Source organism: Chlamydotis macqueenii, chromosome 1 (genome assembly GCF_036417535.1).
Source record: "Chlamydotis macqueenii isolate bChlMac1 chromosome 1, bChlMac1.mat, whole genome shotgun sequence".
Taxonomy (NCBI): domain Eukaryota; kingdom Metazoa; phylum Chordata; class Aves; order Otidiformes; family Otididae; genus Chlamydotis; species Chlamydotis macqueenii.
The window spans coordinates 71,719,571-71,746,589 of NC_141556.1; the positions used below are offsets into that span (position 1 = coordinate 71,719,571).

General features: G+C 40.0%; 1 protein-coding gene across 1 annotated transcript in view; it reads left to right on the forward strand.

Moving 5' to 3' along the window:
* PIK3C2G (phosphatidylinositol-4-phosphate 3-kinase catalytic subunit type 2 gamma) overlaps positions 1-27,019 on the forward strand; it is a 209,460-nt gene that overhangs the window by 164,736 nt on the left and 17,705 nt on the right. Inside the window, exons 28-30 of the mRNA XM_086771817.1 lie at positions 3,933-4,041; positions 12,351-12,426; positions 20,378-20,472. Coding sequence (XP_086627943.1) covers positions 3,933-4,041; positions 12,351-12,426; positions 20,378-20,472 — 280 coding nt within the window. The remainder of the gene's footprint in view (positions 1-3,932; positions 4,042-12,350; positions 12,427-20,377; positions 20,473-27,019) is intronic.

The following is a 27,019-nucleotide window of genomic DNA, read 5'->3' on the forward strand; positions in this document are numbered from 1 at the left end:
CTAAAAAAGACAATCAGTTTACATGAACCAAGCTGAGATTCAAGTGACAGGCTTGAAAAACAGAAAGTTCTTTGATGTTTGACCTAAAGTAAATAGCCACAAACAACATGGTTATGACTTAAAAAAAAGAAAGTCCATGAGATCCAAACTTCATATTGTCCCAAGCTTGTGAGAAGCATATCATTAAGCAGCTTTGGGTTAGTTAATTCTAGAGAATCTTTCTCCTACCTGAGGGGATTTTAATTGATTCCAATTTGACTCATTAGGACTGGCTCACATGAACTGGTTTGCAGCAGTTGGTGAGAATCGTAATTTCACTAAACACTGAAAGTGCTTGAATCATGGTTTTGATTTGGAGATATTTACACACTAACTATTAGATCATAAAATAAAATATTTAACAAGTACCTATTTATGATTTTTTTCCTGTGGTGAGCAGAGCCCTTTGAAGGTGTCTTTAGAAACGCATAGACCTCAGAAACCCTGTAGTGAATTTCAAACATAGTACTAGTAATTTTTCAGATAAATCTGCCTTTAATAAAATTCCTCATAATATTTTCACTGCAAAAGAGAGTTCCAGAACTCATAGAGAGTTAATCTGAGGCTGTATCTAAGAGCTCCAGAGCTTTATTGTCATAATTCAGACCCAGCAGTAACCTGTCACTCTGATCCTTCCCCAAGACTGTGTTAAAGTAATTCATTTTATGATGTTTCTTTATATGCATGTTCTTTAATGTTAAAGTCTTGGATTGTTTTCTAACATGACCTTGTAGGTTTTAGGCTTTTCATATATTCCAGATTTTGTTCTAATAATAAAACCCTAATTATTTCTTTATAGGAAGTTATCACTGAACCTGGCATACCATATCAGACCATTAGTCTGTGTGTTACCAAGCTCCAGCTCTGGCCATTGCCAGATGTTTCAAAGGAAGGAAAAAACCTTGTTCCATAATGTAACCACAAAATCAGTTTGAAAATGTATGATTTAAAAGTAAAATGGCTAATATTACTAGAATAATTGGAACAGCTAACAGAAATGACTTGGTTACTGCTTTGTATTGATTCATGAAATTGTATGTATTCATGTCTCATTAGGAGGAAATAATGCAATATGAGTCATCTTCATACAAGTGCTAAGTACTGGCTATATCACAAGAAACTAATGGCAAAAGCTCAGAGTTCTCAGCATCTGAAATTTTTCTATTGACATGTAAACATTCAGCCCATATTTATAAGTCAAAGCACAGCTGCCCCAAACAAGCCCTCGCACTCTAGCACCTTCCCTCTTATTTGGTTTCAGAGTATTAATTATCTTTAATTATTGTTTTTTAAAAGGTCAAAAATATTTTCCCCCAACAAAGCATTTAAGTAACGTAATTTATACTCAGAATGCTCTTCAAGCTAGTAAGTAGGAAACAGAATCTGCTATACAGGATATCTGTGTGTGGCGCAAGTTTATATTTTTCTGATCTATCTAAGGCAGATGCAAACCTCAAAAATCAAGGAGCAGGGACATCTTCAGCTAGATCAAGTTACTTAGAGCCCTGTCCAACCTGGCCTTGAACGTTTCCAGGGATGGGTCATCAAAATCATCTTGGGAACTTAACCTTTTTTAACACAAGTGTGTTCAGAAGTACAAAGTCAGTTTCAGCCATAGGCACAGTTCAGCAAGAGCACGAAGGCCTTTTAAGGAAGTGTTTAGTATGACCGCAAGGTTCATATTGTCCTTCACTGCAGCAAAGTTATTGGTGCTATCAATCAGCAGTTTCTCTGTCCTCTGTTTGGCCACTGTGCTTAGGATGCATCTTCTGAAGGCTTACATTTTACAACCAGAGTCCTCTCTTTGTGTTATACAGTCTAATTAATTTTAGGCTGCTTCCAAACAGATCCTGCCTACCATCTTGAAAGAAGTCCTTTTTGTGCCCCAGAGGAACCCAGAACATTCACAGGCTATCTATGTATGCCAAATGACCTGGGCTCTATTTTTATCTGTGCAGCTCATATATGTCATGATCCTGGGTCATATCACTTCCCCTGCCTCATTATGTGTCCTGCCTCTGTCATTTCACGAGGCAAGAATCGCCTCTTACTATTCATTTGTACAGTGACTGAGCCGTGACCTTTCAGTGCTGTAGGCAAAAATAATCCGAAGGTCATACATACATACAATATGCTATCATCCTGGCCCCTTGCTGTTTTAATTGCAGACTAAGTTATACCAATGCTGAGTTCTTCTTAAGAGGTATTACAAAAGATGGGTAAAGATCTGTCAGCTCCTAAAAAGAATTACAGTATCTTGTTAATCAATATTATCTTCATGAAAGGCCTTCTGTTACAAAACAAGCTTTAAAAAGTCCAACCCAACACATCTAATTACAGTTCATGAAATCTAATTATATTTAATCTCTTGGTAACAAAAACTGTGGGTTAATCATCTTCAGTCATTTTATTTTCAGTAGGTGAAGCTGCTATTTGCCATTTTTACAGTTGGGTGGTCTGCAAAGCTGGCCAGTTTTCCTTTCTAGGGATGGGAATGGGGTGCTCCATGGGCTGCTGTGGTTTGGCTGGCCTTTGAAAAGCTGATGACATCTTATCACTGAGTTGTGAAACTGGATACAACTTGTTCAAAGCAGGATCTGACCAGCTGCCTTTCAAAAGGCCAGCCAAGTGTCTCTTTTCAGTGTATTGCACTGCTGGATGGCTCTTTAGTCATTTGTTTGAAGCCTTCAGATATCTCTTGAGATCTAGTAGATAAACAAGGCTCTACTAGGGAAAAAAAAAAAAAGGTTTCTAAACAACTGTTAACTTTTTACAGTGGTGGTGTAACATGAAATACAACCAGATCAAAACTTCTGCCTTTCTATATCACACAGATTAGAGGACATAAATCATAATATTAGTTTAGGAATCCCAGTATTAGCAATCTATATTACAAAATCCATTACATGCAATTTAACACAGATAGCTTTTCTAATGCTCCTTCAACCTGAGGGAGAAATAGTCCTTGTTAGGGCAAGGTTAATATAAATTGATTATGTGTATTGTTAAAAATCTAACCTTTTGACTGATCTAATGTGCATTGTCTCTAAACTGAAAAGATGATTCAAGTAAAAAAAAAGTGAGGATTTGACATTTTCAATCACCAAAGCATTTGAAAATTGACATAAGGGCATTCTATGCATATGTGATTTATTTACTAAACTGAAATTAAATCAATCTTAATAAAAATTCACCAAGAACATTACTATTATTATTGTTATTGCTTTTGTTGGGATTGATTTTGTTATTGTGATGATCATCTATTTTCATATATTACTTTCGTTATACTAGCACCTGAAATTACATATGGGATCAGGCACCTGCTCTGAAAAACTTATCTACAATCTATATAGCTGAGATAAAAAAGCAAGCAATGATATATTCATAAAATGTCACATCGTTGCTCTAAGGCTTTGGTACCCAATATTCTATGGTAAGGGTTTGTACAGCATAAGCCCTAGGCTGAGATCAGAGATGTACTATGCACAGTGCTAAAAATGGGGAGGGTAGTTTTTTCCTGGGATCATAAAGGGTCAATTTTTTTAGAGGTATTTAGATACCATAAAATGCAAGTAAGTGCCTTTTGGGTTTGGGGCGGGGTGTGGTTGGGTTTGGGGGCGGGGTGTGGTTGGTTTTGGTTTTTTTTTTATTGTTTGTATTTTTTTAATTAATTATTTAGACAGAAAAAGGGACAGAGTATGAAACAGAATATCAGCATGTTATTCAAAGAACCAGAGTCAGAGGGTAAACAATCCTCTGGACACGCCACCCATCCCTTCCTCTACCTGCAAAACCTCTTAGAAAGTGTTAACTTTCTTCTGTTAAGTAGAGCTGGACATATTTTCAGCAAATGCAGTACAAGAGTTATACTTATGAATATTCTTCTTTTGCAGGTTTCCTCACTCATGGCATTTACCTTTTACTGACCTTGAACACAAAAGAGTGCAGGATTTGAATCTCTATCTGAAGCAGCTGTTAAGTGGATCCAGGAAACTGGCTAATGTGAGCACTTCCAGTATTTATTTTATTTACATATGACTTTTAGTAGCATTGTACCAAAAGTATCAGGAAGCTTTCCATGGCCTCATTTGAAAAAAAAAAAAAAAAACAAACAACAAAACAAAACATAAATGATATGTCTTCTAACACAGCTGTTTTGAGATGGAGCTGTTGTAGCATTCATCAGAACTTAAGACAAAGACAAGAATGACTGAAAAATAGTTTATTAGACCTGACAGGGCATCTTTGAAAACAACTTATCTTCCTTTGCTGCCATCCGAAAGCAGTGATTCACTGAATTTTTGACAGTAAGGAGTAGATTCTGAGGAATGTAAAGTCTAAAAAAGGACTAAGTTTTGAAATATTGAAAAGTCTGATTTTGACAGTTTGTAAATGAAAAGTTCCATTCTTTCAACCCAGAAATACTCTTTGTTTCAAAATTTAGTTAACATGTACAAGAAGTTGTTTTGCAAACATAAGACCAAAACCAGAATGTTTCAATATTATCAGAATGATACATTGTGTCCATTAAAATTGGGGCTTTCTCATTTTTAGTCATTATTGTTTTCTGAAGATTTGATGTTCTCCTCCTGTTTCAAAATGGAAAAGTTGAAATGCTAACAAACACTGACTTTGTCTGGCCCAGGACAAAGCCTTATGCACCTCAGCATCATAAAAGCCAGGGCTAAGAACAACTAACAGGCCCCTTGCACCCTGGGAGGACGTTGAATCATTACACTGCGTCACATCAGGAATTGAATGGTCAATTACTGATAGTGACACCAGGGTCCGGGAGAAAGGAGCATCCTCCAGCGACCAGCCATTGTCAAGAAAGCTATCAGGCAGGAGAAAATTGTGTTTTACATTAGATCCTAGACTTACATAAAGGACAGTAAATTCAAGGGAGCCAAGGCACGAGCTCATGCGTTGACTCTTGTTTCACTGTTGGCATGTTCTCTAGCAAAGCTTGGGCCTCTGCCAGGTGAGCCATGTCATGTCCCGTGGCCTCAGGGCCATAGCACAAACTGGAGCTGGTTTGGTGTAATAGTGAGGACAGTCTAGGATGCCAAAAGAGGATATGACAGGATGTTTTTTTCTCCAAAATTTCAAACATCTTGTAGGAGGAACAAAATGTTTGCTTCCTAACTGTAGAACTTGCCCAGCTGTGACTATATAATGGACATTAAGGAGGAAATTGTCCATATGTAAAAAAAGCAGGAGTTTTCTTATTAATATGAATATAAATTCTGTGCCCTGAGTTGAAATTGAGAATATTTCCAAAGGATAGATAATATCTGTCTCACAGAGTTACACTTAATTTGGTATGAACAGCTGACTTGGGTGCTTGGCTCCCTTGACTGACCTTGCCGAATAAACTGCACAAGTTGGGGTTAATTGTTGTGCAATTTCTGTCACTCATGTTAGGGTCATGGGTTTATTTTACATTAGCGCCTTTTGGTCACAGCTGAGGAAAAACTGATACGAGGCAGTGACCTAGAAATGAAGAGCTCTGTATTTTCTGCTGTGCTCTGGGCCGCTGTAAGGTACATGGATTTTCAATTTGGGCCGAGCGCTGCTGTGTAGAAGCCTAATCTACGGTTGAAAAATTAGACTGCGTAAAGCCCTGGGATAGTAATAAAAACATTTCACGGTCACGCGTAGAAGCTCTCTTCTCCTGCCTGCTCCATGGTCTGTGAACGGGCTAGTAATCAGCCAGAGCATGCTGCCTTGCAATGGGCTTCCTAATACCTTTCCTGCTCCCTTTATCGTCCTGCAGCACACACCCATGGAGCTGGGTAAGTTCTTCCAGTCTTCCAGTCCAGTTACTGCTGGGACACTGGGATGCAGCCACGAATAGGCTGTTCAGAGGGAATTGTGGACAGATCTGCCTGGGGATGTAGGCTGGTGTGGCTCTGAACCAGCCCCGTGGGGCTATTCAGGCATACTGGGCTGTGCAATTGCTGAAAACTGTTCCAGTCTAGTGCAGCCTATAGTGCTGAATCATGAGGAGAAGAAAACAATTTTGTGCCTAAGAGCACAGCTGCTGGTGTGCTGGACTTGGAGGGCATGGTAATAAATGGCATAATGAGCAAATTGTTTCCATCTTAAAGTGCTATTGCATGCAGGAAATCATCTTGCTTACCACCATGCAGCTAACCTGCAATTCTAGATTATCATCTTTAAAGTTATTGATACTCTGTAAACATTGAATCATTATTTTTCTTCAATATGCTTCTCCTGCTGGGAGATGTGAGAAATTTAGAAAATACTGATGTCTTCTGACCCACTTAGGACAAGGAGACCAGTCAGTGGGGTTCCTTTGTATTCCCAGCTGAAGGCTCCTTTTTTTTACTTTCCTTTTGGTTTGACTCTTGGTTTCATTCTGAGCAGAAAGCCAAGCTACGAGGCTTTCTTGATAAAAATAAATACAATTATTTTGTCTTTCTTTGTTACTTGGACAACTTTGCAGTCAAATTTGTCCTTGTTCTCAAATTGCTAGGGAGCCTGACCGAAACTATTTAGTGAGTTTTCTGTTCTCAAGCATTAGCAAACTGTCATTCTTATAAAATAGTAAAACTATGTAGGAATAAATAATTAATTCAGAAATTTGTGATGAAATCTTGTAAGAGCAAATGCCTGTAGAACAGAGTTCCCTTTACTTTCTTGATACAGTCGTTTCTTTCTGCTGAATTGTACCTGTACAAGTATTGTAGCTGTATGGTGTGCTGGAGTATTGTCTGAGATGGAGAGAGGAGCTTTTATTTCATTATAAAATATCCTTGCTATCGCTGTAAACACATTACTCTGATTAACTAAGACATCATTTCCAGCTCCAAAAAGTTTAGTCCAGTCCACGCAAGACTGACTACATGCTTGATTCTACCAATAAAGTAATTAAAAATCCTAGAAATAAAGAAAGAATTGGATTATATCCAAATTCCTTCCTCAGTCATGCCTTAAATGCATGCTTTTTAGTCCAGGCTAAGTTCTGATTATGAAAATTGTGTTATAATTAAGTGTAGGTCAGAATGTCACTGACCTTTTCTGCTAAATGGTTTGAACGAAGGAGAAGAGGGGGAAAGTAGCTGCCTTTTCATTTGCCCTGTAGCTCAAATGGAATTAAGTGTTTCTTTAAACTCTTCTTGAAAGAATAGAAATTTCAAGCTACCTTTCTCTATCTCTGAATTTTATTATCAGATACAATAAATGCAGAAACATCAGCCAGTGGAGATATTTGCTGTTAGGCTGGTTTAAATGCTTAAATATACTCATGCCCATCCCTATTCAAAGCAGTTTTTAACATCTGCGGTTTGCTTTGAGCATAAGCCTCATTCATTGACTTCCTCTTAGACATTTGTTGAAGAGTTGCCTAGAATAGGAGTGCTTTTCCTAAATTCAGGTTAACACTCACTTGTAAATAACTACACCACCAGACTATATACATGAACAACAAGCTATATTCATTATGTCAATCACAAAAATCCAAAAGTTGATGCACCTCCATTGTCATATTAAGTCATTTAGAACAGGATCAAAAACAGGTATTCAGCACCATTTTTAGTTTCATTCTACTCCTCCAAAACTAGTAGCAATATATGTGATCCTACCATAAGAATATTTAGTTTTGTGCCAGTGGCACCATTGCTGACTGGCTGATCAGCTGCATGCATTGAAATGTCTCGGTGCACTAGATCAGCAAGGCAGCATACTCAACAATGTCTAAACTCCTGAAGTTTTGCTTCATTAAGTGGCAAAACAACCAAGTGGTGCCACCAGTAAGAGATGAAGCATCAAGAAACAATAAATTGAAGGCTGGTAACATGGATGAGGACAAAAATATACATTATCAAAGTATAAATCAAATCCTTGACAAAAGGCAGCTGCTGCTGACCACATTTACATTTTTCTCTATTTCACTCTTAACTCCAACTAAGTGACGGGGTAAATGGAGGTTGCAGCCCAAATCTCATAACGTATCCTATAAATTAGGGCTGCCCTAGTGGCTTGTCACTTTACTGCTGTGTTGCAGGAGAGTTTTACACTCCCCAGGGACACAAAAGCAAGGTAAGGCTGCATTAATTTAGTTTGCTCTTGGCCCTGGTGTTAAACAGTAGCATTCACAAGGTTGGATGTCTTCATGCTTATCTTGAAAAGACAACTTGCACCTTGCTTGGACGTTAAAAGTGAAAAAGCTAGAACTGAATCTAAAGCAGTGTTTTCTATGGCAACCATGTGCATGTGGTACCATCAGTCATCTAGTAACATTCAATGAATAATCTTCCCATCTCTCATAATTTAAAATATGTGGCATTTAATTTGTAGATATTGTTAGTGATAAAGCAGCTCAGACACTAGATGTACATACTGATCTTGCAAACCTACAGAGCCTTAAATAAGCATATGTTATGTGTCCTGCATCTTTCACGTAGATTGGCTTTGTGTGCAAGTTCAGTGGACTTGGATGTTTGAGGGGGTTTGTTTATCATGGTGAGGGGGTTTGGCAAGCGTAACACTAAGTGCAGGTGCACAGTAGGCTAATCAGTAAAACGAAATGAGGTATATTGGGTTATGACTCTATAAAAAAATTCTAAGGACTTTGAAGCCAAAGATAAACTAGTGCAAGCAGGTAAGCAGTCACAGTGTATCAGCTACGGATAGGTTCTGTAAACAGCTTTATGGTGACTTACAGGCTGTGTAAAAGGGCTTTAAAGAGGATGTAAATGGAAATGATCGTAAATTACTTTCACTCATTTTCAAGCATACAGTGAAAACCGGGACCACAGCATTGTTCTAGAGTGACTAATGTTTTACACTATAAAAGTAATCAAGTTTGATAAGAGCTTCCCATATTTCATTTGTATTTTATTCACTGGTGCTACTTGAGCTTTACAGAGATGAGAAAATAGCTCCTGCAGTGACTGTATGGAGGTACATAACACCATAGTACAAAATGCACTCGAGGTACGTGGGTCCCTTAAACTCCCACCGCTCCCGTACTCCTGCAGCAAGGCATCCAGCAGAGCCAAAATGGAGAGGGTTCAAAGTCCTCTCTTTTCCACTGTCCTTTTCTGAAGTTATAATAGCTGCAGCAAGGTCAGCTTTTTCTGGTTTCTTTCTTTGCTGCTGATTCTCCATCCTGTTAAAGTATAACAGGTGCATGGGTGTTCTCTGACCCCAAATGTACTCTAACACAGCTGAAAAGAAAGCTGAAAGCAGAGGAGAGGCTGCTTTTCTTTCTAACGAAATTAAATCTGGCTTGAAATCCGTCTGTGTTTCGCTAACAGCAGAGTGCTTTTCTAGTTAGTCTCTGATGGAGAGCAGTAGACAAAGTCTACCATGCTACAGTGGTGCAGGGCTGTGCCAGCTCTCCCGATGCCACTGAAATTGTTTATTTCAGTTGTATCCTAGCATAAGTGAAGGTGGAATTTGTCCCTTTTGAGTTTAACGGCTAGAAAAGGATCATGCGTGAGTTCTAACCAGACCAACACTGATGCACCCATGCATCCCTTTGCTGCTCTCCAAGAGGATAATGTTAGTGAGTGACCTGGGAAAATAGCAGCATTATCTATTAAAGATTGTTGTTTCATTAGGTAAGAATGGTTAGGCAAAAAAAAAAAAAACAAACCCTAACTGGGCAATATTTTAGGGAATTTACATTTACTGATTTAAAGGTAAGAATTCCAGAGTAAAAAAAGGGTAGGTGAGTGCTTGTGGTCATCCTCAGTGCCTGCCTATCTGCCAGGCCTGTCACGGGGTCTCTAAGATTCCCACTTATGGCCACATCTTTGTAACAACAATTGCTTGGTTAGAAGTGCACTCTATCAACCTAAATACAGCGTGCTTTTGCTCATACGCATGTTGAAAGCTCTGATGTGCTGGTTTCTGTGTAGCAGTGTATTAAATGTCTGCCTAACTCTAAGCATACACTTTAGTCCCATTGACTGGGGTCCAGCTGATTGAAGTCCCATGGATTTAAGAATCACCTGAAAGTTCAGCATGTGCTTTGGTGGTCTGCTGACAAAAGTTGAACTTTAGAAGGTACTTATGCAACTTTGCCAGGGGAAATCTAAACGGCGGACTCCTGCAGCAGGCAGATTAACACAGTTCAGGGAGAAATTGCTGTCTTAGGAATAACAGAGTGCAGAATGCTTATTGCCACAAACACGTAGGAGATCATTGCTTTTGAAGCACTTTGCCCTGGATAGACTGCTACATCTGCCCCTGCAACATGACCTGTTCAATTATGGTTTTGCATTCCATTTGCCAACATTAGCCTTGATGCTTCCCCGCATACTTCAGTGGCTGTTGAGTACAATGGACACACAGAGAGAGAAAGCTTTGAAATCAGTGCTGTGGCACCAGCAGTGTACATGCCTGCCGTGTTCATTCCTGATGGAAGATCTGCACAAATTCCACTTCTATATTTAAACCAAATGTCATTCCCCTCCCCCCGCCCTGAGTGTTGTTTCCTTTAGAAATTAGAATTTTTAACTATCACCTGAAACAATCTTTGCACCTCCTGTTTACAAACCTCTCTGTTCCTATATTTCCATTTATTGCTGAAAGAGTAAGTGGAGAGGAGGCAGAACACCAGGCTGCTCAGAGTGGAATTTTTTATTTCTCTTTCAAGTCAGTTAGTGTATCCTTCCTTCTGCCTCCTGTCCACTTCTCTCAATATCTTTGAACTCAAAGGGCTACTTAAGTTTATCTGCTTATTTTCATGCTGTCAAATAAAGACTGAGCTGCCAAAAATAGACTCTTTCAGCCCTTAAGATTTCCTACACTTGGGTCTTGTGCTGAAAGAGCAAATGGAGGTCCCACAGGGAATAACTTGGCTGTTTAAAGCTACTGGAAGCTCAAGCAAGTGGATGGGCTTTCCCTGTAAGCTATCCTCACAAGATGAGAGGAAAATTAGTCATGCTCAGAACAGACAGGTATATTGGCAGTCCATTGCTAATAGCTTAAGGATTTGTCGTTCAGTTCAAGGAAAAGAATTCTGATTGTTTCGGGTTTTTTCCTGATTTTTTCTTTCAAAGAAATGATTAATGTGGGAGGACAAACTTCAAACAGGAGAATGAAAAATAAAAGGCAGCTACAAAAATAAGTCTAGATTGCTAAATCTTATCACTATGCTGAGCATACACATCTTGTTCCTCTGTCTGCTGTAACCACATGTTAACTCCTCACTAGCTGCGTTTGTCAGTAAACTTTTTTTTTTTCCCTTGCACAAATCATGCCACATCTTGTCAAAGTGAAACAGGACAAATGCTACATGAAGTACATCTTGCGGATAAGAGACGCATTCTTTTCCATGGCCTGGGAAAAAAAACCAATGGTGATGTTTTAATGCTAGAATCTGAAAAGTCTCTTGTTCTACCCATTTGTTACGGTGTCAGTCCAAGTAACATCAGTATGAACGTAGCCTTTCTAACCATCTTAAAGAATGGCCATTCTGAAATATGACTTTATGAAAAAGCAAATAAAATGCAATTACTGTCCACCTTTGATTCAGAATCATAAGAGTCCATTTCAGAATTCACATCTTTATTGCCTTGCACAATACTCAAATCTGGGGATTTGGTTTATTGTTTTAATTCTCTACAGCTGAATGTAACTACATGTTATATATGTTCACTAGAGCAGTACAGGTCAGTACATAAAAATAAAAGTTATAGTGCAGTACATAAGGTGGATTACTCTTTTAAACAGGATGACAAAATACGATCATCGCTTCACTCCCGGTTGGTTTCTGGTAGAAGTTAGCTCTGTACAGACCTTTTCAGTGTAAGTGTCCATTAAGCTGCCATGTGAGGGAGGCACACACAATATCTAAGCCTCAGGGAGGCACACATTAGGTCAGATGCTTGAGGTCAGTCCTGTGCCAAGGGCAAATTTCATGCTGACTACACAATTCACAGTAAAGATGTTCTCCTACGTTTGTTTCACAGATGGGCTGCTCTGTAAAAGTAGTTGCAGCTGCTAATACGTATCACTGGAGATGAAGCAAGAACACAAATCTATGGCCCACGTGGCACACTGCTGTTTGGAAGTGTGTTGACAGAAAGGGGCCAGGTAGGCATCAATGCAGCATCCCTGAGCCAGTGGTAAGGGGAATCATTGTCTTCCCAGTGCCTGTGTAGAAGTCATTCCCTAGGGTCCTTGCCCATGATCAGAGGGGAAAGGCTCTCCTTTATTGCTAACTCAAATATATACATTACAAGCCTATCACCAATCTGCTTGGAGCAAAAAAAAATTTAAGGAACAGAGCACAACATATGATATTCCCTAAAATATTTTTTATTTTCTTTCAGAATCAGCTTGTACTGAGCTTCTTCCTGAATTGGTCCAAAAATACCTTGGCAGAAGATTCATCACCTGTGACCTTAGGTATGTGGATTACCAATCTTACTTATTTTCTAAGAAGGCCTTCTTTAGTAATATTAAATATAATAATGCAAAGGTGAGTCTAAAGTGTTTAGTTGTTTTTTTAACATATAAAGATATCAACAAAAAAATCCTGATTTCTTAAGGTCACTGAAAATGTGTTAATGCGACCTGTAGTTTTCTTTCAATTTGAAGCCTTGCTTCATTTCTTTTTGAACAAGCATACCTATATGCAAAGGAAAAGTTTATTTATACAAACTGTGGCAGGTTTCTTGTTTTATAAAATCTTTAGAGAAGGATCTGGAGGAAATAATCTGAGTCAAGACAAAGCACAATGTGTGCTTGGATAAGCAAAGAAAATTAGGAATGACTTCTAAAGTAATTTTCACAAGTGGAGCAGGTAAATAACAGAACATTATGTTAATGCCTAGGCATATATTATTAATGATAGTGGTAATTCCCTTCTTACTAAATGAGATTCTGCATTATTCCCTTAGCTTATATAAATACTTAACCCATTTCTCTCTTCTGTCCAGAACCTAATTTAATCTAATCTCTTATTACAGCATTAAGAGCCAAAGCATAAACCATAAAATGTAAACTGTGAGTGTTTATTGTCTTCCACTACACTGATTCTGCACTGAAAATAATCTTCTGTAGTCAGTTTTTAGGCAAAATAAAATCTCATAAAGAAGCCTGCAGCTGCACTCTGCACCACAACAATTCAGCTGCTTGTTATGTGCTCCAAGAGATAGGACAGTTTCCAAGATCACCACATTTCAGAAAGGAGTGCAAGTATCTCTGCATATTTAGTTTGCATGTCCATTAAGTTAATTTAATCTCTCTGCAGACAGAGGCTTCATTATCTCTTTTGCTGGGACCATTTTTCTTAATCCATCAGAACAAGATAAATCCCATTCTGGCTTCTCAGCCTTTGGAAGATTCCCCCTGTGTAGAGTTTATTTGATTAGGGCATGCCATTATCATATTAAATCCATTATGACTATTGGAAATTACTAATGGTTGCTCTTTTACAAAGGAACGACGAGATAATGCAAAGATGCCTTAGGTGTGAGGAAGATACAAGGCTAAATCTTGTAACAGAAAAACCAAACTGGAGTCCAAATGTGGCATGTAGTCTGGGTCCACAGTTCTCTCTGTAGCCTCTTTAACCAAAGATGCAGACACAAGTATGAGCTGAGCCATAAAGGAGTTAAAATCCCAGGTCTTTAGAAAAAAAAAAAAAAGACATTTCAGTAATATTTAGATGCCTAATTATTACAGAGAATCTGTGTGTAAAAGTCTTATGCAAAAGCATGAACTGAGTGTCATAGTGTTTAGCCCTACTCAGCAGCTGAAATACCACACAGTTGCTTACTCTCCACCTCCAGCAACCCTCCAGTGGTCAGGGGGGAGAATCAGTAAAGAAAAGAAGGCAACGCTCATGGATTGAGATTAAAAAAAAAGTTTAAGGGAACAACAGAGGAAAAGAAAACAGAGATGGAAAATAAACAAACCCAGTGACAGAAAATACTAAAGCACATAATTTACAGTGCAGTAGCTCACAGTGGATCCTGATGCCCAACTTCCTCCTAAGCAACAGGAAACTCCCCACAACACCCCCCTCACTGATACACTGAGGATGATGTCACATGGTGTGGAACAGCCCTTTGGCCAATTTGGGTAAACTATCCCAGCTGTTGGCTAATTAGTAACCTATCCCAGCTGTGTCTCCCAGCCACAGGGGCCACCAGCTCCAGTTCCTCTCCCAGCTCAGGTGAAAATTAACTCCATCATAGCCAGAACCAGGACACTGAGTCTGTAATAAAGTTGAGAAATAAATTACAGTCTCATAATTCCTACAGTGGTGTCCCAAGCCAATATAGTCTAAGGGTAAGCCCTTTATTTTTGTTGTCAATGACATCAAAATCAGAGAAGAGGTTAAAGAAAGAGGGGTAAGAATGTGTTTAGTGGGTGTTTGATGAAAGCTATGTGACAGGTAACCCAGTCTGCTGGTTCAGTATACAGTTAGTGGAGGTGAAGGTCACAACCTGGTCGAGGGAGATTAATGTGCCTCTGGCCTCAAGCAGTACAGTTATAGAGGGATTACTTTTTTCCTGCTCAGAAACTCTGCCTTTTAAAGTCTAAACCCTTCAGTTCTAGACTCAGGGCAAAATCTTTGTTTAACACAGGTTAAACGAGAAAAAAAAAAAAAAAACATACCAAAACCACCTCCCTTTGGCCTAGAAAATTCATCACTATCATTTATTAATAGAATAGCAGTAGCACACATGGTCCAAATCAGGACCCAATGAGTTTAGACTCTGTAAAAACAGAGAAAAAGAAGAATGGGCTGAGTTACTCTGGGTACGGCAGGGTCAGCGAGGAAGGGAATGCACCTAGTTGACAGTCAATTGCAGTGGGTTCTGGAAGTGGGAGAGCTTGGGTGTAAATGAACTAGCTGAGCTATCAGGAGAAGATCAGCCATGCACGTGCTAATTACCCACCTCAAAAATTATTTTCATGTATGTTAATTTATGCTTTGCCCCTTAATGCTACAGTTAAGACTGCTGCCTTACCCCAGCTAGCTCACTTTGATTGATGCTGCGTGGCATTCTGTACCCTATCATCGTCTGTCCTGTGAGAAGGAGAAGACACGAGTCCAGCTAAGGCAGGAGATGGCTGATCATACCAAGCTGCCAGGCAGCAGACAAGGTGTTGCTGGGAAGAGCACAATGGCCCTAGAGCCACTCTTTTTTTTTGCTGAGGGTGCCCTGAAACCCTCTCAATTTGAAAGTAAGCCCTGTAGTAATGCCACAGTCAGTCTGGGGTGGGAATTAAGTTCACTGAACCTGCAGGAGAGATGCGATTTCCGTGAAAAGAATACATCCTTCCCCCACGGCTTTCATTGCTTTATGGGTTTTTAAGGGCCTTAATTTTTGCCTGTTTTGAAGAACAACTCAGGTTTAATATAGGCTATAGCTTTCCATGAATCTCGTGATTTCTCTCTCAGCCTTTATGCAAGTAAATCATCTGTCTTTTAGTTAGGATCAATATATAATAAAATAAATGCCCAATAGAAGCAGGTTATGAATTTTGGTCAAGACAGCATCTTTCTCTTATATTGCTTTAATTTACAAATGTTGTAGGTAATTACACTTACTAAAGTAAAATAAAAATTAAAATTTATGACTATGTACTGTGCTCCTAGCAATGAAGATATTAAAAATCAGTGCTAAATTTACTTTGACATGAATACTGATTCAGTACTCCCAGTGGGGTGAATTCTGAATTATACTGAATATTGTCAGCATTTCATTATAGCAAACCCACTACAAGGGAGTGAGAGCAGATATCAGGAAGGATTTCACAAAATAGCCTTTTATAAAGACCCTTTAAAAAAAGAAAGAAAGAAAATCTAAAAAAAAAAATATTTTTTGTATCAGTCTTGTTTATTTTTCTTCTCTTGAGTTTCTATTTCCTGAAAATATTAATAATTCAGACTATTTTGCCTTTGCTATTGGTTACAACAGTGTACAACCCAGCCCGATTCTGGCATGTTTGATTAATGTTCCGCTCAGTTCAAGGACTGCTGTCCATTTAGTGTAGTAGAGAAAATGTCTCTGTGTCCTTCTAAAGGAAGATCCAAGCTTTCCAAAAAGAATATCATACAGTATACCTCTCCATGCAGAATCACAGTCCTCATGAATAGTCCCTCAGGAGAGCCGGCTGTTTTGCTCATGTTATGTGGTGTTTCCATCTGCTGCGGTTGCTCATTCTTGATGTAAAGCTTTCGCCACAAATTGCATTCCTACTCTAGTTGCATTTAGGCTGTTTTTCTGGCCGTAAGCACTTCTTGTTGGCTTGCGGGACGAAAACAGTGAGATAGTCAGTTAATGTATTTACAGCTGCGTATCTGAAGTTGGGTACATTGGAGGCTCATAAACCCAAGCTGCAGCTAAAGCAGGCAGCTGGTTGGCTTGGGTTGCTCGACCCTGGCCCTGGAAAACCAAAGAAGTTCCAGTACCCTTTGGAGCCAGGTGTTAAAACAGGCTGTCACCAAGAAGAAAGATCTAAGACAAATTCGAGGGTCAAGAATGCAGAATAATACTTAACTCCCCAACGGTAGTGCTGTGACACTTAGTTAATCAGTGCTTCCACGTTGCTTTGCAGTCCATATGTGAAATGCAATGTATTATTAAATTATAGTTTCCCTATTGATTTTGTCAGTCTTCTGTGTAGCATCTTCCTCGCTGTTTATATTTCTCGTGCATTGTGCAAAGTGTAATGCAGAGCTTGTTTTAAAATGCTGCTAATGAAAACATTGCACAAGTTACAGAATATGGAGCTGGTAGTTCTCCAACGTGCTAGAAAGACCATCTAGATATAGAAAAGAACTGCATACTTGACTAGTCTGAAGATCATTCCACCTTCGGAAGAAACGTGAACAATAATTGCCTTAATTTTGTCATTCAAAAAGAAGAAAGGACCCACAGTCTTCTAGTGTTCCGTGATAAAAGAGATTATAAACTGGCACGATATTTGAGTTTTTCTGCAGTAGGGACTGGTGTTTGACTTCCACTGCAGAGTGCTGGGACACACAGACACAAGCCATATAGAAAAACACTATGAGCACTGTTCTTCCTGCAAGCAGCCAAACTCCAGGATCCTTGTTCGGTCTTTGACAGCTTTTGCGTTGACACCAGTGAGCGAAGAATCAGTCCCTAGGAGGGAAATCTTGCTTCAGCTCAAGTCAGTGGAGCTTTGTCCTGTATCTACAACAGACCAGCATTTGGTCTTTGCCTATAATGGAGTGCAAGTAGAGCATGACAGCTCCTAAAAATGCAGGACCTGAGTTCAAGTCCATCTGCCCAAGCTGGATAGACTGGAAGTGATTATTGTATATGTATTTTATTATCATTTGAGGCTAAAATCAGCTAGACTTCAGAGACTTTGATTTAGCACTGAATGTGGGAAAACCTAAAATATAACAGTAGAGTGTAGCTAACAGTAACTGCCTATTGTTATGAAACATAAACGATAGAAGTTTCTTCCATGTTTATCAGATACCCTGCACTCTATTATTGTTTTCTTTTCCTCACTTTTATTTTTTTTTTCCATTAATATTTAATTTATTACCTAGCAAGAAGCAAATATTTTAGTAATAGCCATGCTCATAGTGTCTGTTTCAGACTTCATTTTCCATGCTCAATTAGAAGTGCATTTTCTCCTCCCATGTTTTTCATCATTTTCAGCTTTGTTAGAAACTTATTCACATTTGGGGTTTTTTTCTGAATGAAAATGCCAGCTTCCACAGAGAAATTCCTTGACTGAACATAAGCACTCACACTATAAAACTTAAGCAATGCAGAAAAAGGCACTGGTGGTACTGATAGGAGAGGAAAGGCAAAATGTTCAGCTGAATTCTAATGATGTAATTTAGCCTCTGGAATCTGTTGCTCTTGCTGAACCGCTCAGAATGACCAAATGCAATTCACAAAATTAACAGAGCCTTGCAAGTGAATTGTGCTCTTATGTTGAAACACAACTCCACTTGTGTTACACTGTGCTTAACACTCTAGGATTCTACCTTCCCGGCTGCAATTTAAAGGAAAAAGGCCCCACAACTTAAAAAAAAAAATGATAAACTGGCTTTGCACAGAGGGAGGAAGAACTGATTTTTGTGGGCTTTTTGTTACCCTGGAACAAAAAGGTTTTTGTTACCTCGGCATTGACTGGTTCATGGAGTTTTCATCCCCTATCCCTCCCTGCCCTTATTTGCACACAAAAAGAAATAAAATAAGGTACAGTCTGGTGAAGTGATTTGTCAAAGTCCATAAAGGAGCATAACAAATGAAGAACTGTGCCTCAGTCTTATAAGTCCCAGCTTAGTGATTTCTTCATGAGTTTTCAATTCTTCAAGAGTCTGTTTCAGGCCCTTCTCTAATTAGGATGTGATTAAAAATGTATTTTTGTAGTCTCTAAAGGGAAGAAATTGGAGATGGATTCATATTCTAAAATTCCAGTCCAAACATCAGAAACTCAGACGTGTTGATATCCAGTCTGCCTGGAAAAATTGTATTATGGCAGTTGTATGTACACACTGTGTATTTTTAATTTATTTGAATTCCTTTCCTTAGCATAAATGGCAATTGCACTAGCTCTCGAGCTGTCAATAGTACATGACAGCACTGTAATTTTATCTGTGTAGTGGTTACTTTAGCCTCTGTTCAGTCCAGAGGTTACAGATTTGGTTTCTTCAGAAAAATACAGCCAACATGGCTTATTCATTATAACTTCTGCCTTCTCTGCTGAATAGCAGAATAAAGGCTGAGGAGAGGGAGTTTGATTTCTCATGCTTACAACCTTGGCTCTAAGAGCTCTGGGGCAGATGCGGAAAAGAGAGAGCAAGGGCAGAACAGAGAGCGCACGGGTGTCTGTTGAGGCTGAAAGGAAGACGTGGGAATCCTGCCTGCTATTGTGGATGAAGAGTCCTGATACTCCCTAAAACATCTCTCCTAGCTGGTGCATAACCCTTGCGTGTGATGGTAGCTCTTTCATTCTCATCATCCTTTCTTGTTCCTTCCACTTCTTAAAAGATATGTTCTTATTTAAACAACTCATTATGACTACATTGTTTTATCTCATGTCATTATCTCACCCTGCGGTGGGTTTAAGGCTGGTGTGTCAGTGGCAGATCCCAAGGCACCTGCAGGGGAGCTGGACTTTTCTGTCTGAGGTCTCAAGGTCAGCTACTTCTTTAACAGAGGGGTGGGCAGAACAGAGCCCAGCTCATGAGAGATCACTGTTTTGCTGTAAGGTTAGCAGGATTAAGTTATCATTTTTCCGAGTATATTAAATATATAACACTGAGTGTAATACAACTTTGGTGTAATTAAACGAAGCTCTGCTTGCGTAAGTAAAACCAGGCTAGTTCACACAGACAGTGTCTGGACTCTCTTTGATGATGACCATGTGGGGAGAACCTGGGGCCTCAGACCAAGTGGTGCAAAATGCCTCATCTCCACCCTGCTAAGGCTTAACACTGCAAAATAAGGTGGTCAGATAGATATCGAGGAGAGGTGGTTGTCTTCACCATTACCTGGTGTAGTGTGGTAAAAGCCATCTGTACTTTCTCTGCTATCTCTGTGGGGCAGGTAAGCCACATTACATACCTGGCTTCAAGGACACAGCTTTTTGGCAGTGAAGACAGCTGGCTCAGTGCCTCCAGAAGAAAGAAGGAACAGGATATGCTTAGTCATTTCTTCCACGTTATATGACTGATCCTTCTTGCTTAGAAAGTGAAAAGTGTTTTTTTAAGTGGGAACAGAATCAAACTCTGTAAATGCATTTTAGTAGAAAAATCTATGAAAGCAATGGGTTGCATGAAAACCAGCCGGGAACAAGAAGAATGCATAATGAGGAAGGGAGAATTTGTATGTGCTAGATATAGATGTTGTTTCTGTAAATCTACAGTTGTTTTGGAACTGGTCTGGAAACTTGCATTTTTTATTTTTATTTTTTTCTGCTGGGAACTAAAAAAAAAAAAGAAAAAAAAAAACCAAAAACAAACTCAAGCCCCAAACTTTTTAACCAGAGAGAAGAATTGCAACGATACTGACTAGTGTAATCAATGATTGCAAAAAAAACCCCAACCACTTATTTGTTACTCAAGCACAAGTTTCCCACTGAAATTCAGATTGATTGCAATTAGAAAACAAAAAAAAAACCCCTCACTGTCAGTATATAAACAGGAAAGAAAACGAGCACTGCATGTCAGATTGCTTTCTTCCGTCACACTTCTTATCAGTGTTATTGAATTTCATCCCTGATTTAAGCACACAATAGGTTCTTTTTATGTATTCGTTCATGTGTACTGCAGTATTTAACAGACGTACTTCCGTACTTCTGCTGAGCTGTTAACTAAAAAATCAAACTATCTGGCCTTTTTTAGATCCTCAGTCAACTGATCATAAGCCTGGAGTACAATTAGTCATATCCTACGAGAGCACCCGTCTGACAATCATGTTGAAACACATGAGGAACATTGTAAGTATTTTTATCCTTATTTATAGCTCACAAGTCTTTGCATTTGCAAAGCACTGTGAAAACATTAATCCTCAGACACCCTTTCTAGGATAACTAATTTTAACTTAAATTAACGATGGTGTTGTTCTGTCATCATTTAACACTTGCTTTCTTCCTTTGAGCTCGCTCAATATGGTTGCAGGTGTGGGACAGACACAGAAACTGGGTTTCCTTAATGGCTGGTAATGGCCTTTTCCAGCCCATATAGAAACCAATTTTGATGAGTGTTTTGGGCCTTTCAGCTGATGCATTTTGATACCAATCAGCCATAAGGCATCATGCAGCGGCACGACTTTTTGTAGGATGTCAGCCTGGCATTATTGATTGATTATCCTTACATTTCTGTCAAGTCCAGCATGACTGGTCTATGAACAGGGAAGAGCTCAGCAGAGGGAGTAGGGGTGGCTTTTAAGAAGCAATGTTATCTGGTGGGGGGATGCTCAGCTTTGTAACACGCTCCCTGTCATGAGGCTAAGTGGTAAATGCTGTGTGTTCTGGGAGCCAGACTATGAGAGGAGGGAAGCTGGCAGTGGTCCCGCAGCACAAGACAGGTAAAATCGGCTGATGAGGATATCTTGAGAGATGTAGCTGGTGCCATTGTGATCTCTCGGCTGAAGCAACGTGTCTGCTGTTTCATAATGAGTTTGGCCGCCTAGGTGTACTCTTGAATTCTCAGTTGCTCAAGTAACGGCTGTGGCAAAGAGATCCTTCGCTATCTTTGTTCAGCTAGGAGATTAAAGCATTTCTTAACGGTTGCGAGCTCTCATTTTATACACGGATGCCGCCTCTGTCTCATACTGGATTGCAATCCCTTTCCCTCATTGGGACCAAACTGAGGAGGCACCAGCCAGTAATAAAATGAGGCTGAATGTTTAATTAGTTGTGTGAGCCACTTGAGGCTTACGTAGCTCCAAATGTTCTCTGTTGGCCACTCTGGCTTCTGATTTGCAATTCAAGCGTGTTCATTTTGGTCTATAACATCCAATAAGTCCCTGTCTTGGGAGACTTGTCTTTTGTTTCCTATGTGCTACCTTGACAGGTGAGATGAGCCTCTACTTACAGGTCCAATTTATACGAACTTTACCTTCAGGATATAGTATAAGACCCGCTTTATTTTTTTCTGTTGTGCTTTTTTAAAGCTAAGTGACTTTGATAAACTTCTAGTAAAGTCCTAGTTGGTGGGAGGAGTATACTTAAATGATTGCCCTGCTCATGTTGTTCCTGTGAGTTTCAGGCAGATGATGTGGAGATGTACACAAACAGATGCTGGAAATAGTCTTTCTCCTTGTTTCCATCATTTGAAGTATATAGTCTCCTAATGGTGTTCTTTAACTTAGAAAGTTCCAGACATTTCATTAAATGAAAATAAATTACAGCATAGATAGCTGTGTATAGCAAAAATAAAATCCAGAGTTCAGTTCACTTCATTATAGAAAGGGCGAATACAACTTTAAGTTGTTGTTAGCTTTTGTAAGTAGGTGACTTAAATCAAATCCATTTTAGTGAGTTTGCAAAGAAGTGGTAGGAGTCCAATTCAGTAAGACTAGCAATGATTCATGACTTGAAAATAAGGTCATTGTTTCAGCAGCCTAACTTAGGTAATCATGTTTTTAAATCCTGGATTTCCGATTCCTTCCTTCCATCTGGCCATCCATCCATCATCCTCTGATCTGAAATAAGGAATAGTAGTGCTTTGGGGTACTGTGATACTGAACTGCCCTCAGACTAGTAACCTATAGCAGAAAGATTCTTTATCCCATTACTAATCTTCTCAGGTTTTCAGTCGTATAGATCAATCTCTATGACATGCCATATTTCTTTTTTCCTTTCTTTTGCCTTTTTTTTTTTGTTGCACTGAACAGGGATTTTGAAAGTATGCCAAGATCATATCTTATTCAAGACATGTTAAAGCTATTTCAGGTATACTCAGTCTTTTGCAGAGTCTCACTAATTATATTTTAGTGGTTCATCTGTGCAGAGATTACTTTGTTCTCTTGTTTTATTTCATAATTTATAGTAAATAATTTTTGTGCTTCTCTTCCCCATTTAATTTCTCTCTTTATAGAGATTTTATGATGTGTTCAGATGTGAAAATAATTGTAGTAGGCCAAATTAATCCCAAATGTATCTTCACAGAACTGACAGGAATTGTGATAGACACTTTTGATCCATGTAAATAAATTTTATTTACTATTTGTGTGGGTTTACTTCTAGGGATTTTAATAAAAGATCTAGATCCTGCTGTGCAAATCCTATATGAATATACAACACAAAATATAATCCTGAAGGAGCTGATGTTGTTTATAGCCATTGTCAAGTGCCACGTAGGTTCTTTAAAGGAGGAAGTCAAAAGAGTGCAATACTATAGCTTTGCAGGATTTTTTCCTGAAGCTAACCCCATTCATGCAGGATCTCATAGACAAAAACTGTGGTAGCACTTGAGAGAGCATTGGCATTGGTCTGATGCAGACCTGCTGGAGAATTGTCTTTTGATCTGATGCATCCACGTGTGCCAGATTTGCTGCAGATGTACAACTCAGTCATCCCTAGATCTGCCTCAGAATGTTCTCTCCTTTAACCACTGCAACATTTCAGTCATGTGTTGTTCACAGTCCTGCTTGAAGAAAACTCTATCAAAAATTCTTCAAAGACCAAAAATGGAGAAGAACAGCCTTATAAGTTTTGTGACTGGAAAGGACCATGAATCTAATCTAACCTCCTGTAAAGACAAGCTATGTTTTTTTCACTGAGAAAATACTTACGTGTTGTAGCTCAGCCCCGACTGGGACCAGACTACGCAGTCTCTCTCTCGGTCCCCCCCCCCCGCCCTCCGAGAGAATAGGAGGAGATGATATAAGAAAAACGGCTCGAGGTTTGAGATAAGGACGGGGAGAAATCCTTAAAGTTACCGTCACGGGCAAAACAGACTCGACTTGGGGAAAACTATTCATTTATTTATCTAAAACTAGCAGGAGAATGAGACAGGGAACAAGATAACCTCCCCCCACCCCTCCCTCTTCCCGGGTTTAACATTATCTCTACTACCTTCTCTCCCCCTGAGTGGCACAGGGGGAAAAAGGGAATGGGGGTCGCGGTCAGTTCATCACACGTTGTTTTACGCCGCTGTATCATTGTTGGGGGAAGAACTCCTCGCATTCCTCCTCTGGTCCATCGTGGGGTCCCTCCCACGGGCCACAGTCCTTCGTGAAACTGCTCCGGCGTGGGTCATCTCTTCCACAGGGTGCAGTCCCTCTAGAACAGCTGTCCCAGCGGGCCCTCCATGGGCCACAGCCTCCTTCAGGCCTCCACCTGCTCCGGTGTGGGGTCCTCCAAGGGCTGCAGGTGGATCTCTGCTCCTCCGTGGATCTCCATGGGCTGCAGGGGGACAACCTGCTCCACCATGGTCTCCACCACGGGCTGCAGGGGAATCTTGGCCAGGAGCTGCGTTACTCCTCCCCCTCCTTCTTCACTGACCTTGGCGTCTGCAGCCGTTCCTCACAACAGGCTGGCAGACGCCTCTCAGGATCCTTTTTACATCTTATTCACTTCTCGTCTTCTCTCCACTTCTTGTAGCTAGGCCGGGCCGAGTCGGGCCCAGTCGGCTGCCCCGCGGGAGGCCAGAGGGTGACGCCTGCAAGGCCCACAAGGCTCACGCCTCCCCCTCTCTGCCCCTGCTCAGCTGCTTCACATCTTCTCTCCTCCCCTTTTTTTTTCATATTTTCCCCTAATACGTTATCACAGAGGCATTATCACAGGACATTCTGCTACCAATTGGCTCGGCCTTGGCCACCAGTGGGTCCGCCCGAGGCCCGGCCGAGTCCACTAAACAAAGGGGAGCGACTTCTAGCAGTTTCCTACAGAAGCTACCACCTTAGGCCCTCCCTCACTAACAAAACCAGAACGTTATGTCTAGACCAGCAATGCAGCTGAAGAAACTGAACAGAGAGATGTTAAGGCTTGTTGCAAATGTTGGTCTATCATTTAAGACGGTGGGTGCACAATTAAGATAAGTTCTGTTAAGTAGGTATTTATAAGATACTAACAATGTTTGAGTCTCAAGATTTTCCTCAGCAATTCATAGTTTTATTTGAATACTGAGATTCTGTAAGTCAGGGGACTCGCATCAGCCTCACTGCTTCTACTTATGATTTTAATGGCATCACCATAACTGCTGACGAAAAAAACTTTAAATCCAATTTTCAAACATGCAAAAGCCATGAGGCTAATAAAATGCAATATTCCAAACATGTACATTACATAATTTTAAGTCAACCTCTTGGGGCATTACTTGGTCCACTCAAATGCAGACCGTGCACACTGGGCACTTTATGCCCAGGCAGTGCAGGCAATATTGCTTTAATAAAGTGAAGCTGGGCTAGAAGGAAACCTTTACATAGGGATGAAAACCAAAGAGACCAGGAGAGTTTGCCTCTGCAGTCACGGAGGATGCGGCAGCTGGAGAGAATGAGACGGAGCAGGCTTCTTCTGCAAATACAATAGCTTAGTACCTGGCAAAGTGCACTAAGACATCTTAGGAGGAAGATACAGGAGCTCTCAGGTGAGGTTTATTTTGGCATGTGAAAAGACTTGTTAGCTAAGAACAAAAACAGTCCAGTTCTGGCAGCACAATACCCAGAAAATGGCAGCAGGCAGGAACAGGGGCACAGGAGGACTGCTTGGAAGAAAGCCTGAGAGACTACCTTAAAAACGTAGGCTCCTAGATCTGTGCAGAAGCTGTGGAGGTGGATTATGAAAATTGAGACGTAGGTTTTGAACTTACAGTGCTCAAGTCTAGTTCCGTGCATGTGTATTAACCAACACAGAGAATGGGGGATATCAAGACCATACCAGATCTTACGTAGAGCAGACTACGGGCTAGCTTAGTACTGCACAGCCAGAAACAGCCAGGCTACTTACTGCTGCACTGCTGGCCTTCCTTATCAGTTAAAAAAAAAAAAAGCACCAGAGGCAAAAGAAATAGCCATTTCTCAAGTTCAGAAAAGGTTGGCTAATATATTTCTTTTCCTGCTTCACAGAGAAGCAGAAGGGAACAGTGTTTCAGTGTTGGCTCAGAAGGAAGTCTGCTTTGTCTGCTGACTTCATTGCCATGACTTCAGGCATGCCCTGCTTTTCTAGATAAGCAGCTAAACTTTCAATCCTTGCTGCTAAACATTTTTGCCCATTACTTCTTGTGGACAGAATAACTCCTCGGGGGTAGTGGGGAGGAGAAACAAAGCCAACTTATCCTGAACCTCATGCCAGTAAATGTAAAATGTTACTAGAATTCAGGAAAGTGTGTGTGGGTGATGAATTCAGAACCAATTTTACAGGGGGAAAATTTGCTGGAAGAAAAATAAACTCCTACAGTACTTTCCAAAAGTACTTCCAACTTTCCTTTTATAAAAGCTCTGAAGCTGTCATGTACCACTCTTGGTGATTAATGATTCTGCGATAGCTGATATGTGGGTGACGAATTAGTAATCAGCTTTAGGCTTTCACAGACATCCAGCCTCTTTCCATTTCGTGTCCTACACCATCCGAGTACAAATGGCTTCCAAAAACGTTTGCAAGACGTGATGGCTTAAATGCTTTGGGAAGAAAGGTGAGAGCCAAGCTTTCCCTAAACCACGGGGATGAAATCTATTTCTAAGCCTGCAGGTGCAGGGCTATAGAGAAGTTCACAAGTACAGAACAGGTAGATGCTCCACTGCTTTTGCTGGGTTTTGTCTCTAGCTTGAGGTGGCTAAGGGGTGGGGATTTTTGTTCAGTCTTAGTTGGTTCCCATCATTCCTTTCATGGGCTCACTAACCTCTACGCTTTATAAATCTCATTATATAGATTTAAATGGAAAATATATTACCTGCCAGCAATGCAATGCCTGCCAATTAAATAAAAAGCCACATATCCTTTCAGAATATTATGAATGTGTCCCACTTTCTTTGCTGCAGCCCATGGATCAGCCAACAGAGACTGGAAGTTGCATAGGTAGGCCAAGCCAGTCATCCAGGGATGGAAAACAAGTAGAAAAAATCTCTTTGAGCTGAACAAAAGTTATTCAGAAACTGTTGGTGCCAGAATGAAATCAGCAGGTCAGCTGATGGAGGGAGGTAACACATTCAGATGGAGTTCTCCCTAGACTGGCACAGAAAAACAGAGTAAAAAGCCATGGAAAGAAAGGTCTTATACTTACTCTAGCCTATAGAGAGTTTGGATTTATTTTTATATTCATAGAAAATAATTTTACTTTAAAAATGAATGGAATTTAGCTTAGATAGACTGTGTTCTCTTTTGGACTGAAAAGTAGCTGGACACCTGTAAAAAAAAAGGGTACTACTACTCAGCAGTAGTTTAAATTGGGAAGAGATGAGGTCTGTTCTTGTGGCACAGGGATTACTGTTGAATTCCAACATATTTGTTATGAAAGGTGTTTGACAAATATGTTGTAGAGAAAGTTGTGTTATTATTTCTTGTTAAACCCTTTAATCTGTCACAGTTGCAGTACTGCCTC